General features: G+C 34.4%; 1 protein-coding gene across 2 annotated transcripts in view; it reads right to left on the reverse strand.

The window, feature by feature from the left end:
• Positions 1-6,572: 6,572 nt before the first annotated feature.
• Dpp10 (dipeptidyl peptidase like 10) overlaps positions 6,573-14,827 on the reverse strand; it is a 1,278,687-nt gene continuing 1,270,432 nt past the window's right edge. For both annotated transcript variants that reach the window (XM_015501723.2, XM_015501724.2), the window contains exons 25-26: positions 10,694-10,767; positions 6,573-8,860 (exon numbers count right to left, since the gene is read on the reverse strand). In XM_015501723.2, coding sequence (XP_015357209.1) covers positions 8,726-8,860; positions 10,694-10,767 — 209 coding nt within the window. In that variant the 3' untranslated portion in view covers positions 6,573-8,725. The remainder of the gene's footprint in view (positions 8,861-10,693; positions 10,768-14,827) is intronic.

The following is a 14,827-nucleotide window of genomic DNA, read 5'->3' on the forward strand; positions in this document are numbered from 1 at the left end:
AAGAGTGCTCACCCGACTCTGATAACTTCATGTGAGTGACAAACACTGAATAATGTTTTTCTTCTACTTCACTAACAAGTATGCCTTACTTTGACCTTCATAACTCAGTTTGTTCAATTTACAGTTTCTTCATATTAAATGTGACATTATGATCTTAGTTCACTTGTTGAAAGTTCAAATAAGTCTATGAATAAGCTTATTCTAGGGACTGGTGCAAACTAAGCAAAGAGGTAATGTTACTTCTTACTATTATTCTCATTGTTTTATTTACCCAGAAAATTATGAATTGGTTATAGTATAACTTAGATCATGCACATTTAAAAGTACATGCGAAGCCGGGTGCGGTGACACACACCTGTAATCCCAGTGGCTCAGAGGCTTAGGCAGGAAGATCGACAGCTCAAAGGCAGCCTGGGCAAAATGAAGTGCTAAGCCACTTAGTGAGATCCTGTCTCTAAATAAAATACTAAACAGGGCTGGGGATGTGGTTCAGGGGTTGAGTGGCCCTAAGTTCAATCTATGGTACCCCAATAAATAAGTAAATAAATAGATAAAAACATATAAAAGTACATGTGAACAATATTTTATATTTAATGAAACACTAATGAGGGGGGGATTTGAGACTTGAAGGTAACTGAAAATAATTCAGATCAACATATTAGAATTAGACATGAAAGTGAATAAGTATAAAAAAATCACCCACTATTATTTAGAGTTTAGACAAAGTTAACATAATTTCAATATTTTGAGGTGTGGTATTGCAGTCCTCTAGCTTTGTTACTTTTGTTACTTTGTTACTTTTGCTCAAGATTGCTTTGGCTGTTCAGGATCTTTTATGGTTTCTTCCAAATCTCAAAATTGTTTTTTCTTCTAATTTTGTGACGAATGAGCACTGACTCCACAAATCACTTTGAGTAAGAATGGACATTCACTACAGCTAGGGAGTGGGATCCACCTAAATGTCCATCAATAGGTAAATGAATTTTTTAAAAAGTAGGTCCATATATGCAACACAACCTAAGTCAGCCATAAAAAGCATCAAATTTTATCATTTGCAATAATATGTATGCACTTGAAAAACTAAATAAGTAGAGCACAGAAAGACAGTCACTGAATGATCACATTCACAAGTGGACACAAAAACAGTAGATCTCATAGAAGTTGATAGTAGAACAAAGGGAAAATAAAGATGGGTGAGGGGGAGAGGCCAGTAAGAGGTTAAATGTTGTTGTTTGATGGAGGAAAGGAATTCTGGTATTCTCTGATACTTCAGGATGATTTTAATAAACAATAATGCATTATTTATCTCAAAATAGAAGAGATGAACTTGAATGTATTTATCATAAAGAAATGATAAGTGTTTAAAGTGATGGTTAGGGCAATTAACCTAAGTTGATCAACCACCCAATGCCCATGTGAACCAAACCATCCAATCTACCTCAAAACTGTGTACAAATATTATGTATTAAAATATTTTTTTTAATTAAAAAATGTTACACATACAAAAATTTTTAACTTATTTTAGTAGTAGCTATCAACCTAGAGGCAAAGAAACACATGCAAAGTATATGATCTCCTGGATCTGGGAGAATGAGGGAACCATTGAAAGAAAAAGTGAAGCACATTGTGTGAGGCTGGCTCTGAATCCATGCTGAGTAGAAACACAACTGACTTCCAAAGTCAGGTGGTAGGCTGGGGCAGTACTTTATTTTATTATTTTTACTCTGTGAAAATATCTTTGTTCTCAAGGATGTGAATTCTTTTTTTTCTATTCTTAATAAATTCATTCAAATAAACCAGACACCATAACAAAACAAAATTAAATATTACTTTATCTCAATGTCCCTCTGCTATAGGTGATTTGGACTGAGAAATAATTCTGAAACAGTAGCAGAACTCGACTGAAAATTTCCCTGAAATTAAATGTGGGAAAGGAAACTGCAGAGAGACCAATTGTTATATAAATGAAAGTGGGTTATGGAGCCCTTTTGAATAAAATATGTAGGTTTGTATATTTATTTAATGTTGGTAAGTCCAAGGGAATATCATATTTAATTAGGTGTGCACTAAAATGACTCAATGAAAACCAAAACATGATTGAATATGGTGATACTTTTTAGTAAATGATGACTCATTTGGCTATAGCATTTGGACTAAAATACCCATTTGACTAAGTTACACATTAGACCATACTTAATTAGATTAAGTCTTTGAAAAAGAATCTTAATGCTGTACCATACAGCACAATATTGGGCACATAATAGGCACAAAATATCCTTTTGGTATTTCATGATTTGAAGACAGCCTCAATGTTGAAAATTTCTATTTATCTGGGCAAGGGAATTTGTAATTTGTTCTATCCAAGGGTTTGAAAAATCCAATTACACTACACAGATCATTAAAAGTCACACATGGTGTCCTCAGGGATAGATGTTGGAATGTAATGAGAATTAGATCCATTAAAAAGTGTATGTGAATGGAGAAGTTGGGTTACCTGTGTTTCCTTGTCAGGCCTTTTCTTTCCTCATCAATATAAATACCTTCCACAATCCATCAATCAGGAGAATAAATGGCGTGCCTAGCAATTCAAACCATATGGAGATAAGGTATCATAAATCGTGTTAGAGCAAATAAAGGCTGCAAGATGGGACGGCAATCACATTTCAAGACTACCTGCCTGCATTGGAAAACATGTCAGTGATGAAGAGCAGGGAAGAAAATAGAAAATGTGGACTAGGAAGGAGTGTGCTGACTCTCAGGAACAGGGGTAAAACAGATGTTGAGGGTCTTCCGGGAGGAGAAGTAAGACACCTTCAAGGGAAGGGTTACATAAAACATTGCTCAGCAGCTTGGGGGATTTCTGTAGATGAAAGGCCAGCATTGTTGATCTCATTGCCGTGGGTAGGTAGATCTGTCTCTTCTGGGTCACACGTTGTACTTACAATTATGTTCACTTTCCCACCCTCCTTACTTGTTGCACCTTCACTAAAGAGAGTGCAGCTTCAGATGTGTCACTTCCCAGCCTCCCTGTGTTAGAGACAGGGGCTTGCAACTAAAGGGCGGACGAAAAGACTGTACAATCAATTGTGCTCAAGATTTCTGGGGAAAATGACCTTTCCTGATACAAGACAGGTTGTGAAAGAAGATATTGCCGAGGACAACTTATTTATATGAAGACATTTCAAGAGACAGAAAACAGACTAAAGCTGTAGAAATAGAAAGTTGGGGACCGACCATGATTTGATTCCATTATTGATCTGTTAAACTGCCCTCAAAACATCCAACTTGAGTTCTCTTGTGATGTGAGATGATAAAAGTTCTTATTTAAATCGCTGCTTCTCAAATTTTAATGTGTGTACAAATTACTCTGAGGATATGTTAACATTCTGATTCTGATTCTGGAGGGAGGGCTACCTGAAAGTCTGCATATCTAACGAACTTCCAGATGATGGTTAAGTACATATTATGTCACAAGTATTTAACCATTTAAAAATTCAAATTTTGTTACTTACAGACAGAAGCATGAAGAAATACCAAGGGACTTGAAAGCTTAACCCAATCTCAAGACATGCTTAATGACTTTAATAATTTACTAGTTAAAAAAATGTATACATGAGATTATACATGTAAAGGCCTGGAGGTTTATTATTGTCTGATTTCTTATTCTGAATCTGTCATTTATATGCTACAACACACTGATGGAAAACTGTTTAACTTCTTAATTTTGATTTCTTCATCAGCAAATAATAACTTCTATCTTGCATGTTTAGTTTTAGCATTAGTTGAGTTAATATGATAAAAAGCCTCAATGTGGAACAAATGTGAAGCCCATTTCTTTGATGTCCTTGGCAGGATGGAATTTTTTTATTTTTTTGCTTCTGGAAATTGAACCCAGGGGCACATAACCACTGAGACACAGCCCCAGCAATATGTATTTTATTTAGATCAGGGTCCTGCTGAGTTATCTAAGGCCTTGCTAAATTGCTGAGGCTGGTTGGCTTTGAACTCGCAATCTGGCAGGATGGAATTTCTCACTCTCAAATTTCACTCATGTCAAATGTATCTCAGTTAAAACAGTACTAGGTTTGACATATGGACAAGTTGTGGTAATCAGCACAAAGACTTTCCAAGTGAATGAACTGCTGCGGTAATGGTCTGTGTTGTTTACATTAACCAATCATTAACTTAATTATAAGTCTAACAGAAAATAATCAAGATTATGCTTTCATGTGACTTGTTTCCTTCTAAAAATGTATTTACCTTGTCTTTGATGAGAGAGAGAATTTTTGAGTTCAAAGAATCTCTGCTAACAATCACTGGAATGTTGCCAAAGTAAATAAAATTGTTGTTCGTAGATGTGATCAACAATAAAGCAAATCTATTTTCTATAGTGGTAGAAAAGCTTAAGGTAATAAAAAAATTAAGTCAGATTGCAAATAGGATTGTAGCTGCCTTGTATGACTCTCAATGATGTAATGTGCTTTTCCATTTAAAGATGGCATGAGATTTTCATGTTTACAAGTCAGGGCATTTTGAGCAGTAAAATGCTGCTTGTCATATATGGATACTTCCTGGAATGATTTTGGAATGTCCCTGAAATAATGCCTGAGCAAGGGAACTTACTATGACTTCTCAGGGCATGGTCATCTGAGCAAAAGTTTTCATAGATAGAAATAATTCTTACATAGCTCTGACAGAAAAAAAAAACCCACATTTTAATATTATATGATACATATGCCCTCTTGATATTAGGGAATTCATTCATGTAATTTCAAAAATGCCATGGCAGTATATTGGGTTATTCTTTGGCTTTCAGTATTAATGCTTTCAGTCATTCTAAAAAATATCTAGAACTCTATGCTTAGATATTTCAAATCCTTTTCAGATGGGTTGAACTTGAGTTAATTCTTTCCTGATTTCAGGGTTATCATAGAGGAGAATGACAGAGAACATGGTATAAACTGGCTGAAACTGTGACTTACTCTTAGTTAAAAATTTGATCAAGTTCCATACTTCTTTAAGATTCAATTTTCTTATGTATTAAATGCAAATAATACCCATTCTAGGGCATGTTGAGAAGATTCATCTGATAATGCCTGTGGAACACTTTGCATAGGTTTGCCACTTTTATTAAGAGTCTAAGAAATTTTAGGTAGAAATAACTTATTCCAACCTGAGAAGAAACCACATTTTTATTCTCAATGCATTTGTTTTCTATATATTCACAGTGATAAGCTCTTATGGGAAGAAAAGTTTTCCCCAGAATGCAGAACCTGAGTCAACAATTGGTGCACATGCAATTTATTTTGGGAAGTGGTCCTGAGAAATAGGAGTGGGGACTGAAAAGGCTGAAATGGACACCAGGAAATAAGTTATGCAGCTATGGGCAGCAGGGCCCTTGGAGCCTTCCAAGAACCATGTTTAAGAGAGCACAGTCACCTACTAATGTCTTCCATTATTTGACTTCAGTGTGGTATTAGCATTCTCATATTAGTTTTTAGTGTGTATGTGATGAGTTTTGGTTCTAGTAGGTGACCACCATTAGTAGCAGAGAATCCAAAGAGTCAGAGCACCACTAGAGGTCAGATTATACTTATGCAAAGCTGGCTGCTTCCAGAAAAGGTGGTCAGACCATGTGAGGAGAAACAACAGGCATTTCATTCAGAATTCCTTATAGAAGCCATGTAATTTCAATGGTCCTAGAGACTTGTGTGCAATGCACTCCTGGGAACTCTGTTTGAAAACCCATCATTAGGAGAACAATGGCTTAAATGATCTTTGTACGTCAAGAACCCATGCTTAGGTAATTTATTTTTAGTAGATCCACAACTGAAGTCTTCTTCAAGACCTTCAGAGCTATTTCTATGATAGCAGAAGTAAAAATAATTCATTTGAGGAGTATCTCCTTCCTTCAGTTTTTAAAAAATACTCATTAGGTCAGCATGGTTTTCTTTGTCTCTAATTCTTGAGTTGGCCGTCATCATCATCTTCTTCTTCTCCTTGGTACCAGGAATTGAGCCCAGGGGCATTTAACCACTAAGCCACATCTCCAGCTCTTTTTTTGTATTTTATTTAGAGACAAGGTCTCAATAAATTGCTGAGGGCTGTGCTAAGTTGCTGAGGCTGGTTTTGAACTCATGATCCTCCTGCCTTAACCTCCTGAGTCACTGGGATTACAGGTGTGTGCCACCACACTGGAATGGCCATCTTCTTAGCTGAAGCAAAGTAAACAAACACTTTTGTCTTTCAAAATAGCTTCAAAAGCTACTGGTTGTATGTTTATCTGTGTGGATGAGTTAATATTGCTTACCTATTTTCTTACAGCATTTTTAGTTTACCGTGGTGTTTTTCTTTAAAGGAAAATAAACACTTTGAAAGTTTGCTATCCAGGACACTTTCAGAATGCATTATTATGTTTGAAAGAGTGTGATTATAACAAGGGCAAATGTGAAAGGGAAAACTCAGTTGCATGAATTCTTTGTAACCAGTGAGTATGTGTTGGTGAGCATTTCCTTTATACAGCGGACCAGTTACTAAAACTCAAAGAATCACAAAGATGAAAAATTTCCACCTTCCTATTAAACAGTTGTTTTCATTTAGATCTATTTAGCCTTTAAGGTGAAAGTGGGTCCCAGACAAATGTCTTTCACATTACAAACTGTATTAAATTAATTGAAAAATAGATAAACATTGATAATAATAATAAATGAGAAATGATGAACAGTAAAGGTCAATACTTTTTAAATGTTACTCAAATAGACATTCAATAAAACCACATCATTCAGACAACATAATAATTTGCATTGTAAAAAACTCTAGTGGTTGAAATTTAAAATATTGATTAAAAAGCTTCAGTTGGACTTCAAATTAGCCTAAAAAGAAATTTCTGTCTTAATAAAATAGGCAAAACTTTCCTTTTAAACATTACAACTTATTTTGTTAAAAAATGTGTTTACTATTCTTGAAAAAGACCTAAAATGGGTCTTTTAGAAGAGAGAGCCTTTCCCATTGTAAATTGAATCTAATGGAGCAGTGAAGACACAATTCCAAAGCATCCAGAAGCAAAGCGGAAGACCCAATCAGTGGTTAAACATATTTCTAAACACCCAGAATTTTAGGTTGATCCTTTGACAAAACAGGAGGCTGACTGAGAGATTCCTTGTCATTTAAAATTTTCCTCCTGGTATTCAGATATCATGATAATCCCATGTTCCCTATGAACCTTTTTTCTAACTATGAAAACATAGTATATTGCCCACATTTTTCTGCCTTTCAAAGCTTGGTTACATTTTTAGACATCTTCTGTAAGATTCCATATGCAAAGTGAGAGGATGTTCTTTCACTTCAGTGGACACTGTTCATATTCTCATGACGTGTTTCGACTCTACACAGTCCAGTTTATTTCACACTCTTCAGTTACTTACTGCTGTAAGTCAACAGAACACAGAAATTGATGCATTTTGTGCCTTTGATTAAAATTAAATAGCAAACACTGCTGTTTGTGAACTTTTTGGCCAATGAATAAAAAAGATTTCATTTCTAATTCTCACCAGAAGGATTTAACTTAAACAGTAACAGATGAATTGGGCAGATGTGGTATACTAAATAAAAACTGGAAAATGAAACAATCCAGACCTTTTACAATGAATATGAGAATTGATTCTGCACTGAGGAGAAAAGTAAAAGGAGCCCCAGTCTTTGAAAAAGAAGTCTTCTCCACCAATAGAGCAAAATAGCACTCAGTGGCATTGCATTGTTAACAAAATTTCTTTATCAGAAACTATAATTTAATATTTAAGTATCTAATTTACATGTGACAAGGTATCATATTCAAAAAAATTAAATTGCAACTAGAAAACTATTAACCACTAAAAACAATACCAAACACAACCCAAGCATTTATAGGAAAGCAATAGCTAGAATTTGAATTGGAAAAAAATGTTTCATCATATTTGGCTCATTAAACAAAGCATCCATTATAGCCTGTAAAAGAGCATCTTTTCTAATTCATCAAAAGCTTACCCTTGGTAGCATGAATAACATGTAAAGATAGATTCACTGTATATGCACACAGGTGTATACATATCTTGAGAGATACACTCGTGTGATTTAAAGATATTGTATCTACTGATAACTGGCTGAACTTTGGAAGGTGCTGAAATCCATATTCCTACATGTCCTTTGACTCATGTAATAATGTTTTTCTAAAACAGAAATTACATAAAATACTCTGCTTTTATTAACTGAATATTTTCTTAAGCATAATAATAGACAATGAAAGAATTGCACTTATTGTAAAGGTACAGGAAAGTGTTAGACTGCAGCTCAGCCATCAGAGATCAGGGACTGTAGTACTGATGATAAGTTGTGCATTATGTGCAAAGATGATGGTGGCTATTGAAATCAAAATGAGAGCGACTAGTTACAGAACAAACGGGGATAACAGAAGAAAACATGCACTATTCCTACTTTAATGTAAAACTAATTTCTCCCAGGAAACCAACCCTTTGACCTTCTTTTACAAAGCAATAGATTCTGCACCCTTGGCAACACAGTAGACTTGGACTTCGGTCTTCAAATTCTAGTTCATTATCTCTGAGTGTGCTGTTCCAGTGTCATCTCCTTAAGCTGCCCTTGAAACTCTGAGCATCTACAATATGACAGTCTCTTGGTTGCGTTTCATTGAGCCTCAATATCCCCTTCAGTTCTATATAAATAGGGTCCATTATTCATCTTCTTCTGGTTCCTGTGGTAACACGGGTATTTCTTCCTTTAAACAATCACTGAAGAATCTGAGGATTGTGCTGTAGAGATGATACTTGCTCTTCTCAGATAGGTTATGACCTTCATCGGGGTAGACCTAAGACATTGAGGGGAGATGATTTCAAGTTATCAAGGCAGCTTTTCCCCCCCTCAGCATTCATTTTCTTTATTTCTTTCCTTTTTCCCCTCTGGCATAGGGACTTTGAAAAATATTACCTAACCAGAGCTTGGGGATATAGTTTAGTGGCTCAGAGAGAGAGAGTGCTTGCCTATCATGTGTGAGACCCTGAATTTGATCCCCAGTACAGAAGGAGGGAAGGTATGAAGGCAGGAGGGAAGGAAGGAAAAAAGGAAGAAAGGATATATGAAAATTTCTAACCAAAATCTCATTTCAGCAAATTCTGAGTTCTTTAAGCTAAGCTTTGAAAAAGATTGTAATCATGCCAATCTATAGTTGAAACAAAATATGCCTTCTGTATGCAAATTAGAATGTTTTGGCCACAGAGAGTGGCAGTGATGCCCAAGGCTTTTGGAGCTCCCGTCATACCCCCATGTATCCTGGATGCTGGACATGGAACTACCGTGTTTGACATTTGCCCTATTGGACTTCACTCTTGCTTTGGTCCATTTCCTAGGTATTCTTTCCTATCCCATGGATTTATTGTACTTTACACTGTGAGAAAGACATGAAATTTGGGGGGGGGCAGTGGTGGAATGCTGTGACTTATATCTGAAATGTATCACAAAAGCCCATGTGTTATAGGCTTCATCGCCATTGAATGGAACTATGGGGAGATGCTGTAAACAGTGGAAGGTATAGCCCAGTGGAAGGAAGTTAGGTCATTGGGGATGACCTTCAAAGGGGTTATTCAGACTACAGATCCACTTGTCTCTTTTTGCTTCCTAGGTACCATGAATTGAAGAAACCTACCATGACATACTGTGTCATCCCAAGTCCAAAGTAATGGGGCCAACCAGCTATGCACCCAAACATCTGAAGCCATGAGCTAAAAATCAATCGTGTCTCATGATTTGATCATTTCAGATATTTTGTCATAACACAGAAAATTGACTAACAATTGTTTCTTCCAAATGTTGACGAATTTACTTTTTTTATGACTTCTCCATTAAGCTGAAATTTTTTTTGATACATGAAGTATGTCTTGTTACCCATCTAACATAGTGACCATTATTAAAGTAAGTCCCTGATTAATATTTATTAGATGTGTGAAAGCACATATATAAATGGAATTTGAAATAGAGTTTTAACTTGTCCTCTTTTCTTGTAGTATTTTCCCCAAACAAATATTTCTCTCCCACTTTTTATATATGAATGATAGAAAATGAAGAAAATATAAAAGGGACAGAGGGAAATAGAAAGTTAATCTTTTTAAAAATATCAATATTAATAGTATATAAATTTTGAGGAGAAAAGAACATTTCTGAATGGGTTCATGAATTTTACTTTTAAAGCATAAAGGAATCCACATTCTCAATGTAATCAAGAACAAAGAATACAAACTTATTTAACCTAAGAAACATACTAAAAATAATTACATTAAGAATAGAATAAGAGGACTGGGATATAGCTCAGTTGGCAGAGTGCATCCCTTGCATGCACAAGTCCCTGGGTTCAATACCCAGCACCACAAAATAATAATAATAATAATAATAATAATAATAATAATAATAATAGAATAATGCAGAAAAAGTATTCTATATCTAACAAGTAAAAGAGGAATTTAGAAGAGGACATTTGGAATAGTTTGTATCTTGAATATTTTCCAACAGCCCATGTCTTAAAGGCTTGATTATGGACTTGAACCTTCAACCTGTGGACAAATAAACTTTTCTCTGTGTAAGTTATCTCAAGTAACTTATAATGAAGGAAGGCTGACTAACACAATACTCTTCTAAAAGAATTACTTACCTGCATAGTATAATTCACTCCAGCTTTTATTAGATGCTTGATTAATTCTGCTGAATGCTGGAAATGAACTTTTGCTGGAAGAAATTAAATTATAATATTTGAAGAAGATACATTTATTAAGATCAGAAAATTTTCATATTATTTTTTCAAAGAGTTTAAGTGTTTTGCATACATCATACAATTAAAAGGCTAATCTTTGGTTTTAACTAGAAAGGTGTTAGCTATAATGGCAAACTTTAACATTATAAAAAATCAAATCAATACTACTGGATGGATGAACAAGGCTTATGTACTATACAGGATGGTATTGAGACATATTTTTTAGATATCGTTTATTATTCCCAATTGTTCATATAAAATATTTATACTTTATAAATATTTTAATATAATGAATGCCTTTTGTAAATATGAATACAGAAAAATAGATTTGTATTCCTTCAGGAGGGTTATTGACACCCAGTCTCAGTTAGATAATGACATTCTGCTTTATTATATTAAATTTTTATAAGAGAATGCTCTATATTGAGAAAATGTAGTACATATCTTCTACATCTTCTTATTCATGGGCTAAATATTTAATTTAGAGAATACTAGTTATTCCAGCTTCATTCTGTCTTCCTTCTGCCAGAATAGAAGGTCCAAAACTTTGAAATAAGAAATGGAGTTGCTTTAGATTTGGCGATTCTGTGGGCTCAAATAGGGGCAAAATCCTGGAACATTCACTCAAATCCTTGTGCACAGCACTTTGCTCATATGCCACCTGCGCTATTCCTTTCTGTCTTTTGTACACCTATGAATTTCTGAAATCACTCCTAAGCTAATATATTGTAAAGGTCTTTGCAAACCCAGGGCAGCCTTATCACTGGTTTAATCCTCTTTAATGTTCTAGTTAGATGATGCCAAATAATCATTCTATGGCAGAGGATAAAAAATATCAAATGATGATTCAAATCCTTTAAAAACATATGCACAATCTTTCCCAACATCATATTATATTTAATGGGAAAATTGCCACATCAACTCTACATAATGATATATTTCTCAGTAAATGTAAGATACTAGGAATATTAATTAATAGGGGCAATGACAAATAGTCCCTTGTACAGCATATTTACTTATCATATGGAATCTATACAAAATGAATCCCATTATTTCTACATATGGATAAAGGTAAAAAGATGTACAAATAAATTTTTCAATTGGATTTTTCTGCTGCTTAGTATCTAGCACATGGTTTGATGATATTTGCAATTCATATTGTTTCTAGGACTAAATGGGGGACATTAAAGTCTGATAGGCTGAGTAAATTAGCTTCTAATCTTCCAAAATAACATTTATAGTGGTACATTAGAATGTCACTGAGGGAGCATCTTGAACTCCCCTGGCTTTTGTGGGTTGTGGGGTGCTGGTACCTGTGTACCTGCACTGGGGAGATTCCTCTGAAGTCACCAGAAGAAAAAAACTTCAAAATAAGTTATAATTATCTTCTGTATTTCTGTAGTGTCTGTTGTGATATTTCCAGAACAAAAACAACAATAACAACAAAAAACTGGTGAAGAACCAGACCCAGAACTGAGTCAGTCAGATAGAAACATGTTTTGCTGAATAGCTGTATCATATTGACAGAGAAATTTGAAAGAGTACTGGTATATTCTAGGGTGATGGCTAGAGGTAAAATAATTTAACTTTGAATATAATTTATTCACATGACTGAGCCTGCATTGTATAGTAAATAAGAAATAAGAACTTTAGTTCCTGGATTCAAACCCTGCCCCCTTTTATAACTAACAGTTGTGTGTCTTTTTAAATTTTTTTCTTTATTCTAATTTGTTATGTATGACAGCAGAATGCATTATAATAAATATTACATATATAGAGCACAATATTTCATATCTCTGGTTGTACACAAAGTAGAGTCACACCATTTATGTCTTCCTACATGTAATTAGGGTAATGATGTCCATCTCATTCCACCTTCTTTCCTATCCCTATGCCCCCTCCCTTCCCCTCCCTCCCCTTTGCTTTATGTACAGTTCATCTAATCCTCCCATGCTCCCTTCCCACAACCCCATTACGAATCAGCATCCTTACATCAGACAAAAAAAAATTAGCATTTGTATTTTTGGGATTGGCTAACTTCAGTTAGCATTATATTCTCCAACTCCATCCATTTACCTGCAAATGCCAAGATTTTATTCTCTTAATGCTGTAAAGTATTCCATTGTGTAACATTTTTGTTATACATTAATCTACTGAAAGGCATCTAAGTTGGCATCTAGAGGTAGGCGTTTCATTTCATATTGTTACATGTGGATTTCCAGTTTTCCCAGCACCATTTGTTGAAGAGGCCATCTTTTCTCCAATATATGTTTTTGGTGCCTTTGTCTAACATAAGTTAACTGTAAATATGTGGGTTTGTCTCTGTGTCCTCTATTCTGAATCATTGGCCTACCAATCTATTTTGTTGCCAATACTCTGCTGTTTTTCTTACTATTGATCTGAAGTATAGTTTAAGGTCTGGTATATTGATGCCACCTACTTCATTCTTCCTGTTAAGGATTGCCTTAGCAATTCTGGGTCTCTTATTTTTTCAGATGAATTTCATGACTGCTTTTTCTATTTCTATGAGGAATGTCATTGGGATTTTGGTTGGAATTGCGTTAAATTTGTTTAGTAATTTTGGTAGTATGGTCATTTTGACAATATTAATTCTGTCTATCAAAGAACAAGGGAGATCTTTCCATCTTCTAAGGTTTTCTTTAATTTCTTTCTTTAGTGTTCTGTAATTTTTGTTATAGAAGTCTTTCATCGTTTGTTATTCCCAAGTATTTTATTGTTTTTGAGGCTATTGGAAGTAGTTTTCTCATTTTCCTTTCAGAGGATTTGTCACTGATATATAGAAATGCCTTTGATTTATGGGTGTTGATTTTATATCCTGCTACTTTGCTGAATTAATTTATTAGTTCTAGAAGTTTTCTGGTAGATTTTTTGGGGTCTTCTAGATATAGAATCATATCATCAGCAAATAGTGCTATTTTGAGTTCTTTTTAACCCATATCTCTTTAATTTCTTTCCTCTAATTGCTCTGGTCAGTGTTTCAAGAACTATGTTAAATAGAAATGGTGAAAGAGGGCATCCCTATCTTGTTCCAGTTTTTAGAGGGAATACTTTCAATTTTTCTCCATTTAGAATGATGTTGGCCTGGGGCTTAGCATAGATAGCCTTTATGATGTTGAGATATGTTCCTGTAATCCCTAGTTTTTCTTGTGTTTTGAACATGAAGGGGTGCTGTATTTTGTTGAATGCTTTTTCTGCATATATTGATTGAGGTGATCATATGATTTTTATCTTTAAGTCTATTGATGTGATGAATTACATTTGTTGATTTTCATATGTTGAACCAATCTTGCATCCCTGGTGTGCTATCTTTTTGATACATTTTTGTATTTGATTTGCCAGAATGTTATTGAGAATTTTTGCATCTATGTTCATTAGAGATATTGGCCTGAAATTTTCTTTCTTTGATGTGTCTTTGACTGCTTTTGGAACCAGGGTGATAATAAACTCATAGAATGCATTTGGAAGTGCTTCCTCTTTTTCTATTTCAAAAATAATTTGAAGAGTATTGGTATTAGTTTTTCTTTAAAGGTCTTGTGTTTCCATTCAGTCCTGGGATTTTCTTGGTTGGTAGGATTCTGAGGACATCTTCTATTTCATCGTTTGAAATTGATCTGTTTAAATTGTGTATATCATCATGATTCAATTTGGGCAAATTATATGACTCTAGATATTTGTTGATGCCTTTGGTATTTTCTATTTTATTGGAGTAAAAGTTTCCAAAATAATTTCTAATTATATTCTGTATTTCTGTAGTGTCTGTTGTGATATTTCCTTTTTCATCACGTATGTTAGTAATTTGAGTTTTCTCTCTCCTTCTCTTCATTAGAATGGTTAAGGGTTTGTTAATTTTATTTATTTTTTCAAAGAACCAACTTTCTGTTTGTCAAGTTTTTTAGTTGTTTCTTTTGTTTCAATTTCATTAATTTCAGCTCTGATGTTAATTATTTCCTGTCTTCTACTAATTTTGGTGTTGTTGTTCCCACCCCCCAGGGCTTTGAGATAATGTTAGGTCAT

The sequence above is a fragment of the Marmota marmota genome, unplaced genomic scaffold, assembly GCF_001458135.2.
Source record: "Marmota marmota marmota unplaced genomic scaffold, marMar, whole genome shotgun sequence".
Taxonomy (NCBI): Eukaryota; Metazoa; Chordata; class Mammalia; order Rodentia; family Sciuridae; genus Marmota; species Marmota marmota.